This window comes from Meleagris gallopavo, chromosome 15 (assembly GCF_000146605.3).
Source record: "Meleagris gallopavo isolate NT-WF06-2002-E0010 breed Aviagen turkey brand Nicholas breeding stock chromosome 15, Turkey_5.1, whole genome shotgun sequence".
Classification (NCBI taxonomy): domain Eukaryota; kingdom Metazoa; phylum Chordata; class Aves; order Galliformes; family Phasianidae; genus Meleagris; species Meleagris gallopavo.
This window is the reverse complement of record NC_015025.2, coordinates 8,110,119-8,127,497: the sequence shown is the minus strand read 5'-3', so window position 1 is coordinate 8,127,497 and position 17,379 is coordinate 8,110,119. Positions and strand designations below refer to the sequence as shown.

Genomic DNA, 17,379 nt, shown 5'->3' with positions numbered 1-17,379 from the left:
ACTGCGGCGGATGTCAGCGTTGGGCAGAGGACGGTTGTCAAACCTCCCATCCCTCTGGCCATCCTTCTCTCGGCTGGTGACAACCTGCTGCCGGGAGATGCCATCCAGATCCAAGGCACAGGAATGAGTGGAGGAGCCAGACCCCAGCTTCTGCGAGAACTCTCCATTCCCTTTCTTGAGATAGGAGGCAGGAGCCCAGCCTTCTTGGCCCTGGTACCTGTGGTGACAATGGCAGTGTCACTGCATGGAGTCACAGTGCCACCACAAGCCTGCACAACGAAGCAACCCACTGCACTGCAGCAGCACAGGGCCACCACACATCCCAGATTCAGAGCAAGGCACAAGCAATGACCTGGGCAAAATGAACTTGCTCAGAATCAGGCTCTGTGTCCCCTGGGCACCAGGAAAGCCGCAGCAATAACTGACTACAGCCAGAGGGCTGAGAGCAGCGTGAAGCCTGAGTTCATCTCAGCAATGGAACCAGTTCAGGAACGAAATGCATTGGCGGGGGAAACAAAGGGGAAAACCAGAGTGCTCTGCTGCTAGGATTGATGTACCTGTTCTCTGGATGGAGCACAGCCTGGATCCATTCCCTGCTCTACATCTGCACTTTTTAGGAGAAAAACCAGTCCATGACCTGATTGAAAAACCACATCCTTGGAGCTTTCCTGCTGTGCTCAAGGGTCTTGCGCCAGCGTCAGAGGCTCTCCTGTTGGCTGAGCTACAGCCACTGTGCTCAGATGGCACAGGCTCCTGAGCTTGTAATTGCCTTTAGAGCTCTCGTGGCAGCTCTCCTGTGCTCAAAAAGTCAATGGACATTTTTCTGGGCCTTTACTGCTGCCAATACCACAGGTTCAGCATAAGGTTAAGAAAATGGTGGCACACGTTCCCACCCTGTTCAAGTCCAGCTGTTTGTGAGATCACAGAGAAGTGAAAATGAGCTTCCAGGAGAAAACAAGTATCAGCTTAGGATGACTGGGAGTGTTTGGCCTCAGCACACCCTGTACACAGCAGACCTGGCCCAGAGAATGGCTCTTCTCCACAGAAACCTCCTGACACAGCCAGAGGATCCAGCCTGCCTCCAGGACACTCGCTGCTTTTCCTATCAGTAAGACATGATGTAACATTAATGCCCTTAAACCACTTCCTTTTGAGCTGCTGGGGCATGCGATGCTGTGATGCAGTCCACCTTCTCAGCACAGGACACTAGGGGATTTTAAAGATGTTTAACCACAACTATGCCTGGCTGAAGCCCTGAATTTCAGTTAACTTTGATATGTAGGGATGGAGAGAAATGAGTTCTGCTCTTCTGCCCTCTCTGATGCCCTAGACTTGCCCTTGGATGGTACCGTGGGTCTCTGCTTTGCATAGCCTGCATTGTCAGTGAAGTGCAAGAGGCAGGGACAGCACCTGATTTTCCACCAGCCCTCCAGGTTCTTCTGGATCACCACCACCACTGCTCCTTTGTCCAGGTTCATTTCGTCCTGGTCTCTGGCGGTATATGGGTAAATAACTGTGTACTTCTCCTCTGTTGGAAAGAAAATGCAGTTTCACAGATAAATTCTACAGAAAGCTGAACTCTATCGAACAGTGGTTACATGCTTTCTATGAACAGTAATTCTTGTAACAAAGGTGCAAACACACAAAGATACACAACCATTTGGAAGAGAAATGTCAGTGAAATGTATGTCAAAAGAAACTTGGATGCATTTTGAAACATAAGCTTTGTGACTTTCCCCACTGACAGCCTGAGGATGCACAGAACACCCCTTCTTTTCCTTTCATTCCTTTCATACATTGCTCAAGCTTCCCCTTCCAGTTGCTTTTTGCCTTCACTCTCCCAAATAGCTACTGTTCCTGAAAATGTACCCCTCCAGGGGCTAGAAAACACGTCCAAACTGGATGGCTGGCCCTTGGCCCTTTTACACATACAATTCTTCCAGTATTAGCCACTGTGTTTGGAAAGAAAGCAATTACAACTCTCCTCAACATGGACTATCTACATTAAGCTCCCTTTCTCTTGATTTATACAATAGCTCTCCCTCTATCTGCTCTTCAGAACAGCCCTTGTATCCATCCATTTCAGTTCGGATTTCTCTGAAAAAAACTCTCTGCAACCCCAACGCATAAAGTTGTGCTCTCAGACATAGCTGCTCTCCAGCTGCTCTATGACAGCAAGTGTACATGAATTTCCCTATTCAGCAGTCATGTTCCTCAAGAGATTACTCAAAACCATGTAGAAGGCCTGGACTGTCTGCTGGATGAAACAATAGTAAGGAGGGACACTGATGCTCTGCCCTTCAAGGGGAAGGGTAAATATCCTAACAGCCACGTGGGCAGCCTGTCAGACAAAATGGTTTATCCATCTAATCTTCTCCCTCATTTGGTCCTATAATCTCTGGATTAAATCCAAGAAAGCTTGCAATTCTGTGCTTAAGCACTGCTACAATAGACTTTTCACAAAATGCCCTTTACACCATCTCCAAAACCCATACCTCTGGACATTCTTATATCCCTGCTACACAATCTTCATGTCTTTGTCTTCTCAGAAGAGCAAAGCTGTAGGAAGATCTCATTCCCCACCCACTTTGTGCAAATGAAAAGGTTCATGCAGGGCCTAAGGCAGCAGTTGCAAGAAATCCACATAAACGTGTTGGGAGAAAGCAGAAACTCCAGCCTGCGTACCCAAAACATGTCTAAAAATGTTCGAAGGAATAGCTGGCAGAGGAAAGAGAAGTGGACATGAATGGGCCTGATAGAAGGTTGAGGAGCATGTACAGCATGTACCAAGCACTGACACAAGCAAACTTCATCACATGCAAAGCAATCACACATGCACACAGCAAAGCATCAAGCACAAAACAAAGGCAGTCAAATACATCTCTACAAAGTCCACCTTGACCCCATCCACTTGTGTACAAGTCCCCAAGAGTCCGACGGCGGCCAACATGCCTGGGCAGAGACCAGTATCTCCATGGGACTGGGGAGAGCATGTCGGGGGAAGCAGGAGGATAAGAGAGGACATAAGGAGGCAGCACTTCAGGTCTAAGAGGAGACAGGGCTGACACCAGAGAGAAGCAGAGACTGGACCCACTGGGACCCTTCCAGGGGCCCTCCCCATTTTGAGCCCCCCTCCCACCTCTACCTCCCTAGGCAATGGGCTGAGCAAACTACAGCACTGCTCTGAGCATACAGTGATCAAAAGGAAGGATGTGTTCTCCAGAGGTGTTTTGGATTTACTGTATACAGTTTTACTGTACAGAAAAGCTGCAACTTTGCTATTCTCACAACACGAGCTCATGCATGCTCTTGCTTTCTGCATGAGATTAGAAGACACGGGAATTGCCCTAGGACCTTTGTTCCTCCTCCAGTGCTCCCTGGGAGTAAAGGAGATGTGATGGCAGGACTGGGTCTTCCCTGCAGGAGGCACCTTCAGCTCCTCTGGGGGAACAGAAAAGGCAGCAGTTATACTGCCAATATCCACCAGCTCACTCCTGGTACAGCACTGCATAGGTAGGACTGTTAAGGGCAGATGTAACTGCAGCACTTGTGGCTTTGTTCTTCCCAGGGCTCCTCTCCTCACTAGGCCAGACAGAACTACACAGTCCTGCAAGCCACTTGGTATATCGGACAGAAGCTGGGGCTGTTGTCTCTAGGCACCTCTTACCTTCATCAGGCTGCATTGAGAGCTCATCCTGGACACCATCCTGGGCCTCCAGGCAGGTCGCTGGCACCCAGCCTTGCTCCTCTGATGTGCTCACAAACCACCAGCCTAGGAAGAAAAGAGCAGCTGGCTCAGCCAAGGACATCAACCTAAAGCCACTTCCCTTCCTACCAACCATGAGTCTAGGGGGCTCTGCCTCCCCTGTGCTACCACATGAGAAGCTGAGATCACCCCAAAGCAACAGAGCCATGTGCTATCTGAAAGGGAGCACAGACAACAGCAAGGGAGAGTTGCAGCTTTATGATATGGTGTGTATACGGTTCCCTCCCACAGCCACGAAAACCAGGACAGACTCTGAGAGCTGAATGACTCCAGCCACCTCGTTTGCTTTCCTTTTTTTTTTTTCCTTCATGGTTCATTTTCCCTCAGCATGGGTCAGCAAGCCCAGTCTAATTAGCAGAGATGAATACACTGTCTGCAAATCGATAACTGACTCCTGCTGTGTTCTTGCCTTCTTTACATTTGTGGAAACAGCAAATTTTAAAAGCTAAGAGCAAATGCAGGATTAAAACATGAGCTCTCCCAGTGGAAACCTGGCCAGCTCCACAGAGGCCATTGCAATCCTAGGCCACCCTGCGTGTCCAATCAAAATAAATGCATGCTTCTCAGTTATGAAAAGCACAAGCTGTTTGTGTCTTCAGAGGGAAAAAATAACAACCAAGCATTATTCTCAGAATCCCACCAGCGAGCCATTTAGAAAGACAACTAGACTGTCAGGGAGGGAAGCAGCAGCTACCTGCATGGAAAGGAAAATCAGAGCTGACATTTCATAAATAAATGATTTGCCATACCTGTTCAATTGGCTGTGCTAATAGGTTTCACTTGCTTTAGGGTTGCTTTTATTTTTCTCATTCTCAAAAAGCTGCTGGTTCAATTAATTCTCTTGGGATAAGGTTTCAGGAATTTTAAAATCTATTTTCATAATTTACCTTTAAACTCCCTCAGCAACTTGTACTCACTTCAGTGAACAAATTCCCCTTTTCAATGAACTCCAGAAGGTGGACCCATGACATAACATCTTCCCCTCCGCAGAGGGTGAGAGCCTGCTGAAGCTGTAGCAAGCACAGGGCTGGGTGGCTGAGCACTGCACAGCTTTCTCTTTTGGAGGGGCACAATGGGTCTTCCACGGCCAGTGTCCCAGCCTGCCAGCTCTGGGACTGCCTTTTGGCCACAGGACCCATCAGCCAAATTTCTCAGCACAAAGAAGCATAAAGTGAGAGTGTAAAAGATGGACGGCACCTTGTGCTCAGCACAGCAGGTAATCAGACCCTTCCTTCAGAGAAAATCCCTAAGTCTCATCCACGCTCATGCAGAAATCCTGCAGACTGAAGCTTCCTTCACATTCTACTTAAGCTGACCATCCAAGGACATCCCTGTGAGGTGCCCTGAGGCTGTTTTGCTTCCCTTCCTATTAAAGAAGACACTGACAGAACAGGATTGCTATTCCTGTCCCTGCTCTGAGGTGCAGAGCAGACATGCAGCTCTCTGCCAAGCCTGGCTCTCTGTACCTGATTCGTTCTTCTCAATGATATCCACCAACTGGCCCACGCATAAGCTGATCTCGGAGCTCTCCTGCTTCTGGTAGTTGGCCACCACGACATACTGCTCCAGCACCAAGGGATCGACCGAGGCAGAGTCAGCTCCTGCACAGGGGGACAAGAACCCGGCCGCATGCCGAGGTCAGCAGCAGTTCCTGAGAGCACTGCTCCCAAGCAGCTCCGGGACACCCCGGGCACCCCAGCGTGAGAGATGTGAGCCAGAGGCTTGGGCAGAGTGAGGAGGAGAGGGACCAAACCAGCAGCCAAGTGAGACGGGTACAGCCAGGTGAGGCCCTGCACTTGCTCCCACCTCCTGCTCAGAGCCATCCAAGTGAGCCCACCACCACCACGAGACCAGCACATGAACCTGCTCAGACCCAGCCCAGCACACACAGCCTGCACAGAGTCCTGCTGCTCCTGGCTGAACACCTGCACACCCGGGCAGAAGGGTACAACAGCAGCCCCATCGCTGCCCTTCTCACAGATTGCCAGCAGTTTGCTGTCTTGAAGGCTCTTTGTTCTACTAATTCTGCTCAGCTCCTGCATAAGATCCCGATTTCACGTCCACTGAGAAGAAATGCCCCAGTAGGGGCAGACAGACAAGATACACAGAAAGCAGAGCGTGCCCTGCGCCAGCAAGGGGCCTGACATCTGACAGGGATGGAAGCAGCCCAGGAGCCCTGGCTGGCTGTGCCGAGCAGGCCAGGCTGAAGGTGGCACTGCAGGCTAAAAGGTGAGGGCCAGCCAGCACTGCACCAGGGGACCAGGAGGCACCTGCCGGGCACAAGAAGGCAATGATCATTTATATCGTCCAAGCACGTTTTTATTTAGGAGAGTGCTCTGGATACAGATCCACCCCCTTTGCTTGGCACCACTTACCAAGGAAAAACAGAGTTTTCAAGTCAAATCGATCTCTGCTTTAGAAGCATGCCCTTAAGTTCATCTCTCTGCATGCAGCAAAACTCCCCCACTCCCACAAGCACACAAGACGTTTGCTGTGACACCACGTGCAGGGAGATCACGAAGCAACCCAGGGTTCTGCAGACCTGTGGACGCTCAGCACTGAACTCAGACCCCTCAGCCCCACCACAGAGGGCATTCCCCTGGGCTCAACCTTGCATCCAGTCACTTGGTTACTCAGAACACAGGCAGCACTTGCCTGCAAAGCCTCTGAGGAGCAAAAAAAATGTCAGAAGTGCCTGTACTCTTCTCCCGGCTGTCCCAAGCCTCCAGCACAACGCTTTGCCTGGCAGCTTCACAGCCTGCCAGTTGAGGACACTGTTATATTACCCAATTCTCCCAGATGCAGTAAGAATTAATTAATATTTGCCAAGTGCTTTGGAAATAGAACAGTATTAATTATTATAGCGCAAGTGACACGAAAGACTCACACACCTGAGTGTAGCTATTAAGTCACACTTACTGGGGCTGTAAGGGCCTCCAGCTGTGGAAATCACTGCTGCTCTCTGGCTGCCAGGGCATGGCAGATGCATCAGACAATGACCTCCCAAGCTCAGGAGGGTGCCAGAAAGCAATGATACAAAGAGCAGCGTTCCCTTAGGATATAAAGGCAAAACAAATCAGGAAGACATTTCTATGTTACTACACTACAAGAGGACTCAATGGCTTCCCCATTACATAAGAGGTCAGAGATCTTTCCTATCATGGAATGTATTGCAGGGCACAATCCTGCAATGAGCAGAGCAAGAAGGATGAGTGGAGATGGACAGGATCTAACAGCAGTGCTGAAACCCTCTGCTCCCTCAGGTCATCACCTCTCAAACTGGTTCTGAGTAATAATGACCACAACCAAGATTTAAATTAACAATGTCTTTTTTCAGAACACTCTTATTAAAGGCAGAAGAAGCAAATTGTCCATGCTCTTCTGCTATAAACAGCTCTCTGCAGAGCTGCAGGTGAGCTGACCAAGTACAAAGGATCTGTTACCACTAATGACAGCTTCCTCCATGCCATAACCCAGAGGTGGGGCACCAAACAAAAATAGGCCCCTAAAGTGAGTGGAGGAAGCCAGGAATTTGGAGACTGTTTTACTAACTCAATTAAAGGTTTGTGCTTATAGTGATCAGAGGATTTACTCAGCCCCTGAGAACAGAATAACAGCTACAGGAAGAGAGAAATACTCTCCTTTCTGCCTCCCCAGCTGTAATTACAAACAATGCTCTGAGTCTATTTGTAGTTTCAGCAGGCAATTCTGGATCCTCCAATGTACCTATTAAACCAGCAACAGAACTAGTAAACCAAGCTTGGAGGAAGAAGTAGGAGTTAATTTGAGGAGTGCTTTCACCTGGCATAATCATCCTCAACCACAAAAATACACAGCCAACAATAAAGCACCCTATTTATGGGCAGACTTAGTCTCTTAAAATAGCAATGGGATAAACATAATCATTTAAAATAGTGTCAGAAACTCTGGAGTTTTAGAATGGTCCTCCTATGGCTGCTGTAAGATATGAGAGCTGTGCTTATTGCCCCAGATAAAACAAATTTCAGACCAAAAGCCATTGTGGGAACATTGCACAGCAAAAGAGATGCGGCCACACAAGACAGCATGTGAAATAAGGCTGACGGGGATATGGGAGCTCTTCTAAGGCAGCTCCACCCAAATAAAAACTGCTGAGACAGCCTCAGACTTCTGTGCACTGTATTAGTGCCACAACGAACCCATGAATCTCCATCTGTGCTTCTGCAGAATTCAGGAAGGAGTGAAAAGAAACATTTGAATGAGTCTGGGGACTGATTACTATCAGGCATACCTAAATCAGTGGCCAAGTTGGTCTTTAAAGCTCCAGACTGTGGGGAATAAGCAGGAAATAATGCTCACCAACTAATATCAGGTGAGTCCCTGTCTCTGGGCCTCCTCACAGCCACACACATCCCTTGAGTCTCCTGGTCCCCAAGGAAGGCTATGGGCAGCACTCCAACTCACTGCAACCCAGTGCTTGGCTACAGACCATGTGAAACCTGCCAGGTGCTCCAAAGCACTGATCTTCCAAGAAGAGCAACTGAACCCCCCTTTGGCAGTGCTGCAGAAATAAGGAATTCCAGATATTTTTGCTTGTTAGCGTCTATCAGATGCCCCCTCCACAAGGAGATTATATTAAAAGAGCCCTTTTTTTGTGCCTTACTCCTTATTTGCCATCTCAAAGCAGGCCTAGTTTGAGCAACCGATGAACCATCAGGGGCTTCCTGAAGGCAGGAGAGGATTCCAGGTGACAGTAATAGAACCAAATTCTGTTTCTTCTGACAGAAAACATATAACAGTGAGAGGAGACTCTGAACGCATCTGGCACAAAGCATCAGCTTGTGGCAGTGTTACTGCACATAAACACCTTTCCCTGATGGTTACTGCACATACGCCACAGCCAAATCATATGCCAGTGCCATGGTCAGAGTGCTGCACCCTGTCCTGCCAGAACAGGGCTCTGGCTTGGGAATTACCCAAACTCTCCATTCCCTCTCTCTCAGTAGTGCTAAACAAAAAGCATCCCAAAGAGCATTTTCTCTTTGCCCTCAGCAACATCACAGAGTCATTTGTCAACCTGCCGTGCCTACAGGGCAAGAGGGAGAGCTGCCCATAAGCCCACTTTGCTAATGGGCTTATTGGAAATGAGATGGCAGAACAAAGCTCCGTACACAAAGTAGTAAAAAGAAGTAGAAAAACTCCTGCTTCTCCAGCAGCCAGTGTCCTTAGAAAAATAACTTGTTTCTTTGAGGGCAGAATTTAATTTTTTCCTTCCCCTCAATCCTAGACAGGTCTTCTTTTCTCCTTCTTAGTAGAAGTGATCTAAATACTGACTGTTCTCACAGGGAAACATAACACCCCTTCCTTACCCAGCAGACATTCCCACTGAGCCATCAGACCAGAGACATTTCCAAGACAAGGGATTCTGTGTCTTTATTTTACCTCCGCTCTATCAAAAGAGAGAAGATGGAAAAAAAAAAAAAAAGACACAGCCTGTTTTCATCCCACCCACAGCCAGATGCCTCTCTCTGCCACCACATGGGCTTGCAGCGAAAGGAATAACTCAGCTTAAAGCAAAACCTTCAGCACATCTCCTCTGACAAAGCCATGGAAGACACACCAACACAGCAGGAGAAAGCTAGTGTGAAAACTGCAGTCTGTGCTTGCAAAAGGCTTGTGAGAGCTCTAAAGCAGCCTTTGCAAGGCCCAGCTTTGCCAGACATACCTTGCAGCTGTCAGAGTTTGAGAAGATGTTGCCTGAAGGTTTTAACCATGCTGGCAGACCCCTGTTAGCCAGTCAGATCACCTGGTTATGACTCACCCAAAAGAACAGAGCAAAACCAGGAGCCACCACTGGAGCAGACAACACCTGTTTGTCATATGCATCCTACAACTTGTCTCAGTAAGAAGTTGGGACGCCAGCAGTTCTCGAGGGAGGGATGTCCTCCAGATCCAACAGAAAAGAAGGGCTGTATTCAGTCTCAAGTCTTCCCTGTTCTTTTTCTCTTGCCTTAGAGAGGAACCCACTCATCTACAAGTGAAATTTACTTATACAGCTTAAGGCAGTGTCAACTATCAGGCCCAAAAATCTTCCCACAGCTATTTCAGCAGTGTCTCCATTCAGCCACGGCTCAGATCTCTTTTTCCAAAGATCCTAGGGCCATATAGTAACTCCTGCAGCTGTAAGATGCCCTCAGATAACCACTACAACCAAGGGGCCTTCAGAGATGTGCCCCTGTCCTGAGGAGCAGAGCATCCCAGATCCACCCATCACCCAAAAGGGTCCCAACCTGGTGCAACCCTGAAGTAGAAAGTGCTGCTGTACCAGGAGACTTGCAGCCCCATGGTGGTCACCTCTCAGCTCAAACACTCCTTCAGGCCTGAGGGCACTGTGACTCCATGGTTGGACACACCTGGCTGGAAACAAAGCCCTATCCTTCACCTGAGGCTGTGACATGGCCCTGTGCCTGCCACACCTCCTCACCACTACAGCCCCGAGTCCACCAGTCACAACAGAAAGCTACAGGGATGTGACAGCTGATGCAAGGGGCTTGCCCACCAGACATAGCAAGTGTCCTGCAGCAAAAGGCAAAGCGAGAGCAAGGCCCAGGGAGCGTGCGACAGTTACTACCTCTCTGTAGGAAAGAGGTCGTTCTCTGGATAAACCCTGATGGAGGAACAAAATGAGGGGAGACAAGGTGTGAGGGGAGGAGAGACACGAAGGCGGGGGTGACTGCAGTGGTGGGTATGGACTCAATGAATGAGCAGATAGGTGCCTGCAGCTCTCCCTATCACCCCCATCCCTCCATGGGACGCCTGTAGGGGCAACGAAGAACTTCAGCCTTCGTGCCCTCAATGCCATTCCCTTTTTGGAAGCACACCAGGAGGCAGGGATGGGGCATAGAGAGGACATGGCACGTTAGGGAGCCCCACAGGGGTTGGCAGCAGTGCCCATCATGGAGTTAGATCCCTGTATAGTACTGAGAGGCCAAGGCTGTGGGTGGAAGGAGGAGACGGTGAAACTGGAGAGGGGAGGAGTGCTTACCAGATCTCTTCTTTCCAATGGGCTCCCTGAAAAAGAGAAGGAAGAGCGTCAACAGCGGGATGGGGACAGCTGGGTTGTTTGTTACAGGAAATCTATGCAGGAGAGCATAGCAGTGCCGGTCCCAGCAGTGCCACTGACCTTCCTCACACCAGCTAACATCCCCACAGGCCAAACAGCAGCCTTGCACCTCTCTCCCTCTCACTGAGTAACTTAATGCTTTTGCCTTCCCCAGAGTGAAGCTTGGCCACTGGTCTGGCTCCTCAGTGGCTTACTCTGACAGCCACAACTCCCACCATGTCACCTGGAAAAGACACGCAGACCAGGATGATTTGGCAGCAGTCAGGAGCAAGGGAAACCCCAAACCCCCTCGGCATAGTCCACAGTTCTCACAGGAGCGGACACTACTTTGAATATCAAGAGGAAAATACAGAAGTTGCTCCATATCTTGCACCTCTCCTGGGGAGAAGGATGAGGAGCAGGGCTGGGGAAGGGGCAAGCACTTATGCCTCAAAACAGGACAACTCATTAAAGTGGTCTTGAAAGGATGAACACAGAACAGGAGCTAGTCACAGGCACAAGGAGGCACTACGGACAGCAATGTCCACACTGATGAGATGGGTTAGAAACCAAAGGTCTTGTGTCCCTTCCGTCACCAGAGTGCCAATAAGAAACATGGCTGCTGCACAGCCTCACACCCTGGGCACAACTCTCTTCAGGCACAATCAATTCTGGGGCATTTCATAATTAAAAAGCAAACGAACCTAAGATAATAGGTGCTGAGACAAACCTCAAACAATCACAGATGACAAACCAAGGCACCAAACTAGGCTGAAATCCAAATAAATGCACCAGCCCCATCCACAGCTCCAACTGCAGTGGTCCATGCTTCTACGAAAGAGCTCTCAACACTTTCACATAATTTGTCACTACGGCCTTGAAATGCTGCACTAGAATGGGGTGATGAAAGCAGGTGAGCATGCTGGAGGTGGCAGATAGGCACCACACCCTTGTGCTGATGGGAAGGACCGCTGCTTTTCCCTGACATCTGCTAAGCTGATTGCTGTAACTCATCCCCCTGCTTCCTTCCTTTCTGGCTGTCTGGGTGAGGGGGCAAGGAAGAAGCTGTAATTTCACTTTGCTGCTGGGTTGTTCCTGGCACAGATACAAAGAGACACAGCTCTGAACACCAGCCCACCACCTCGGAGGACACAAGAATTCAGACAGGACAGGAAACTGACAGATTGCCGGCAGTATCTCCTCCTACTTTGTTTCCCATGGGCTGGAGAAAGGCATGCAACAGTGTGCACTATGGCCTCCTGGAAACAGGTGCCTCCAAGCAGAGAGGAAAAGGCTGTCTGCTGCTGGGAAACTCATCTAGCTCTCACTGCACCAGTGTGCATATGAACCAGGCAGCCACAGCACAAGGACAAGGTACCAGCATATAATGATGGCAACATGCCACCGAGCAGCCATACAGAGCTCTCCAAGAAGTAACACCCAGGAGAGTTCTCCAGCTGCTTCCCAGGACATTCCCATCTCCCTGTCAGGGAGGCTGAAGGCATGGGCCTTCATGGGAAGGCATGAGCCAAATAGCATTAGGGTGCAGAAGGCTCAGTTCAGCATCCTTCACGAACGTAATAATCCCCAAGTGCAATCCTTAAAGGAAACTTACAAGCAGAGAACACTTCGGGTCAGTATATACTTCAATGTTTTTGTTTTGTTTTTTTTTTTAAAGGAAAATATTCTCATCACAATCTTCCACAGTACATCAGACAGCATTTCCCTGGAGCCAGTGATAGGAAGGAGATGAAGCGCACAAGGCTGCAGGCAGGTTTGAAACCAAAAAAGAAGGCTGTTCTTCAACAATATGTAGGTGTAAGCCATTAATCTCCTACTTCAGGATGTTGTGGATGCTGAAGGTTTTTACAGGCTTCCAAGGTTGTACCTCAGGCATGAAATGTTAATTAGAAAACCAGAAAAGCTATGACAGAGAAGAGCTGCTACAAGCTTGCTTGACTTCAAGAAACCATTGGGGTCAGGTAGTTGCTGGATTAGGCAGGCAGCTATGTGACACAAAGGTGGTTCTACAGTGAGCATGCAGCAGAGCCTACCTTGCAGTAGACTCTGTAATGCTATAATACGATAACAGTAGCAGGATGACAAAGTCTTTGGCTACAGCAAATGAGAACAAACCTACACACAGCAGCCACAGAAATGAAGCAGAAGAGATGCTTACCTTTAGGAGGCCTCGGGTAGGCAGGGCTCTCCAGCAAGAGATACCCTCAGCTCCACTGCCAACCCTTAAATGAGGTCTGGGAAGGAGTGGATCCTGGCTCCACTCCTTCTGGTCACTCAGCTGCATTGCATGCACCTGAGCTCCCCTGAGTTGGCCCTGCCTTCCCACCAGGTGCTCCATCACTACTTCAAGCTGTGACTTAGCATTTCCACTACACACTCATAGGAGGGAGATTCCATGGAAGGGTCTTGGGACAAAGGCCCTGGCACAGCACGGCGCTTGCAGACCTCAGCAGCACCCATGCTGCCCCACAGCTACAGCCAAGTGGCAGAGTGAGAGAGGGACAGCAAAGCACAGACACGAGGGTGACAACTCCAACTGCTGCAATGCCAACCACGCAGCCCACAATCAACAAGCAAGATGAGATAGGTCTGAAGTCACCATTCCAAGAAAATATTTCCTGCAGAAAAGTCTATTTCTTGTAAATAATAATAAGCCCTTCTATAATACAGCACTGCCATCAAAAAAACTCTCAGGAGGCAGCTCAGCTTGTAAGTATTCAGCAAGCGTAGAGGTGTTAGAAGTCGTAGCAAGGTATATGCAAGCAAGACAGGCTGAGAACTGGAGCACAAGGCATTGTTTAAGAGAGCTGATGTTCAACAAATGCTCCACTGAACGAGGTCCCTGCTCCCAAGCTGCAGTGCCAGTACCACTCTTGTGTTTAACTGTTGGAGAGCTGTCTGAGCCAAACCTGTGGGCTCAGAAGGCTGCCCTGTGCCCTGTAAGCATTCAAAATCTAGTAGTCTGTTCACACAAGGAGCTTGTGATGCAGCAAACCATGTTTATGCATAGTGAGTTCAACCCCATTACTATTTCTTTCTGCTTTCACCTGGGAAGGACAGTTCTCAGCCGAGAATGATGGAGACCACTATTTTGGAGCTGAGATCTAGCCTGAGCTCTTGGTGAATCTGCACGTAGGCACCAGCAGCACCGCAAAACAAACAATTCCTTATACAAACTGTAATTTGTCTGGAGAGCAGGACACGGTTCAAAAGCCACAAGCCAACAAGCATCCTTATCCAAACCAACATCCGTCAACTCAGGGAGCTTGAGTTTACGGGCAAAAGGAATGGCTCCCTTTATGGGACAACCACTGCATCCTGCAGCAAGGATCTGAGCTCTCCTTTTTCTCTTAAATCCCTGCTCACCTGGCTGAGGAGTTCAAGCCCCTACTCAGACAGTGTGCGAGTGTGATGAGGAAAATTTTCCTCCTGGTACAACTCCACTACAGGAAAAGGTAAGCAGGTAAAAAGCTCCAGGGAAGCAGGAAGGAAAGAGATTTCTTTGGGGGAGACACTGGTTATGAGTCTGTTCTTCACATTTATGGAAATAAGGCAAAGGAACAGATTTGCTCTCTATTGCAGTGCTGGAAATATGCTTGTCTAGCACTGTCTTCTGGTGCTTTGGACCTAACACAAATCTTTCACCTGCCAATGGCTGCTGGCACAGTGGCCCTAAGCAGGACCTTTCAATCACTCATGTGGAGACAAGCTGGCACAATCAAATCTCACCAGCTCTCAAATCTCACTGACTCTCATTTTGGCTCAGCTCTCCCTTCACTGATTTACTGTGGCTGGTGACTGCCTGGAGTCCTCATCAGTCTGATGGGAAGCAATCCGTTACTATACCACTGCCACCCCCACCTCACTGCCCAGCACCATCTTAGCATTAATAGAATCATGAAGGGCTGCTGAGCTTTTGCTGCAGGCATAACCTAATTAGCAGCACACGCTCTCATCTGGTTGTTCCCCAGCTCCTCACCACACACCTCCTGCCGACCTCCACCCCAGCAGCAGAGCTGCACTGCCCTTAGAACATCCTCCAACCCCCCTCTGTAGCCTGGCTGCAAGAGGAATTTGTCCTGACTATTTGTGTGGAGCTCTAGGCACACAAGGCAGCCAGATCAATGGGGAAGTATCCACCTTCACTGCCATCTGCTCTAAGGGTCACCATCCCTTAAAAGACCCTCAGAGAACTGGTGCTGGGACTGCTCCCATACCAACTCTGAGCTAAGCTGTAGCATGCTGGCCAAGGAGCTTTCAACACTGCCCTCTCTTTCTAGAGGGATACTAGGACTAGGACACACCTAGCATGTAAGGGAAAAGCTGTTTTAGAGAAGGGCAAGAGGACTTATTTACATATTTTGAAGACATTGGTATCTCCTGAAGCCAGTAGTTTTTAAACCACAAATCCACAGTGCGTGCAGAGAGGTGCCTGAGGACAACTTTTAGGCACGGCACCAGATAATAAATTTGCTTTACAGGTTCCTATGCTAGGAAAAAACAATTAAGGGTTCATATGCTGAAAGGTTCAGAACAACCACCTTTAGTGTCTTACACAAGACAGGATGCCCAGCTACCAGAAAGAAAACAGCCTTTACTGCAAGATGCCTCTCACAAGGAACTCATCTCCACAGCCCTGGGAAGCACATGAGAGCTCCATTCCCATTGCTCCTCACTCATACAGTACAGACAATTACTGAAGAGCCCCTCAGGATTTTGCTGCACTACAGAGTTGACCTGGGCTCCTGTGGGTGAGCAGCAAGCAGCTGAATGCCTTGGCTCAGCAGTGGCTTTGTGCCCAGCAGCTCAGATGTCCCCAGCCTTATCCCAGCAGCTCTCTGCTGTGGTCAAAAACTGCTTGAAATTGAAAAAGTGTGGTTGAAGGGTGAAAGGCACACAGCAAATTCCCACCTCAACAGTCGAAAATTCTGCTGCTGGTCAGACCTGCTGAGATCTGCAGCAAGCAGGAATTTGATGAGTTTTCTCCTTTGAAACTATGGCTTTCATAGGGCTTCCATACAACACTGGGGAGAAAAACTCCACAGCCCCACTGATTGCTATCTTTCTTATTCCGTAAGATTTCTCTTCTTTCCCCACTCCCAGAGCCACCTTTTCCCAAATTCAACCAATCCCTCCAGATTACAGTCCCTCTTTACCCCTCTGTGGGCTCACTGAGTTATCTCAGTCCAGAGCTTGCTGGACAGAGCTCCGTGTCACGAAAGCCACTGAGCATCTCTGCCAGTGGAAACACCACAACCTCAGCCCACTCCTGTTTGAAGTGGTCCCTCTGGGCAGAAGGATGCTGGAAAGTTGGCAAGTGTGTGTGGATGGGATGGAGCAAGGGCTTCACCTCCCTCTTCCACCCCTTTAGCGCTGCAGAGTCCTGTCTCAGCTCAGCTTTTAGCTATGATCTATTGCCCAATTGGAAGCAGTGGGGGAAAAAGGATGCATTTGACTCTTTCCCTCTCCATTCAATCTCCTCCTCCATCTCCCTCTGTGCATGCCAACAGCAGTGCAAGAGGTTGTAAAAAATGAGAGATTGAGAAAAGTCACAGCTTTCAGGTCAGTACTAGTGACTGGATTTTGTTGGTGTTATCAACACCAGCAGACACTGTGTGGAAGCTGCACTGCAGGAAAGCAGAAGGAAAGCATTGGATCTGCCCAGGAAAAGCTCCAGTGTTGGGGAAACAGATACTAGAGAAGCCCAGAGACAGATACATGGCTGTCTAGCCTCCTCTTTCCAGTGCAAAGATCCAAGGATTAATTCACCTTTTGCAATTAAACAGAACTCCATGGACTGCAGTCTCCTGCAGCTCTTGAAAATGGCTTCACATCTCAGCATGATGTGAGTGAGGCAGATCCTCCTCTGCATACCCCGGGAAAAGCAAGCAGAGAACACACCCAGCAGCACCCATCACCAACACCATCTACTGCTCTGTGCTGCAACCTGGGGCAGGCCTTGAGATGTCAGCCAGGGAAACCAAGGCACAGGGAGGGACAGGGAGCAGAAACACCCCCAGCCACAATGCCACATCAGCGGTGGCTTGGCTTGGCAAAAAGCATGCTGACCAGTCTTTTTTTCCTCCCTCATTCCCACCTTCCAGCCACCCAGCATAAAAGTTGCCTTTTTTTTGTTTTTTTTCGTTTTCTTTTCTCCTCTCGTGGCCTGGCTCCCTTTCAAATTCCCGGAGAAAAGTATTTATCCGCTTTATGAATGATGACATCCGGCCAAACCCCAGACATGCCATCACGTCTGATCCAGCCCAGCCGTCCATCACTGTTCCCATATCGTTATTGGTTTGCTGGCCGCATGCCAGCACACAGGGCTCAGGAAAGGGCTCCCACCAATCTCTCCAGAGGAGAAAGCCAAGGACTTTTATTAATTAGCATTTTGAATTGTAGCTAATAAATACCCCTCTGGCATTCAGGCTGGGATATGAAACACAACAAAGACGTCCTTGAGATGCTGTGACGTTTTACTGCTGGAGGCAAATGGATGAGAGTTACCTCC

General features: G+C 49.1%; 1 protein-coding gene across 1 annotated transcript in view; it reads right to left on the bottom strand.

The window, feature by feature from the left end:
* SH3PXD2B (SH3 and PX domains 2B) overlaps nucleotides 1–17,379 on the bottom strand; it is a 65,202-nt gene that overhangs the window by 6,151 nt on the left and 41,672 nt on the right. The window contains exons 7-13 of the mRNA XM_019620409.2: nucleotides 10,791–10,816; nucleotides 10,377–10,412; nucleotides 5,233–5,367; nucleotides 3,668–3,772; nucleotides 2,897–2,980; nucleotides 1,411–1,528; nucleotides 3–217 (exon numbers count right to left, since the gene is read on the bottom strand). Of these exons, the coding sequence (XP_019475954.2) occupies nucleotides 3–217; nucleotides 1,411–1,528; nucleotides 2,897–2,980; nucleotides 3,668–3,772; nucleotides 5,233–5,367; nucleotides 10,377–10,412; nucleotides 10,791–10,816 (719 nt within the window). The remainder of the gene's footprint in view (nucleotides 1–2; nucleotides 218–1,410; nucleotides 1,529–2,896; nucleotides 2,981–3,667; nucleotides 3,773–5,232; nucleotides 5,368–10,376; nucleotides 10,413–10,790; nucleotides 10,817–17,379) is intronic.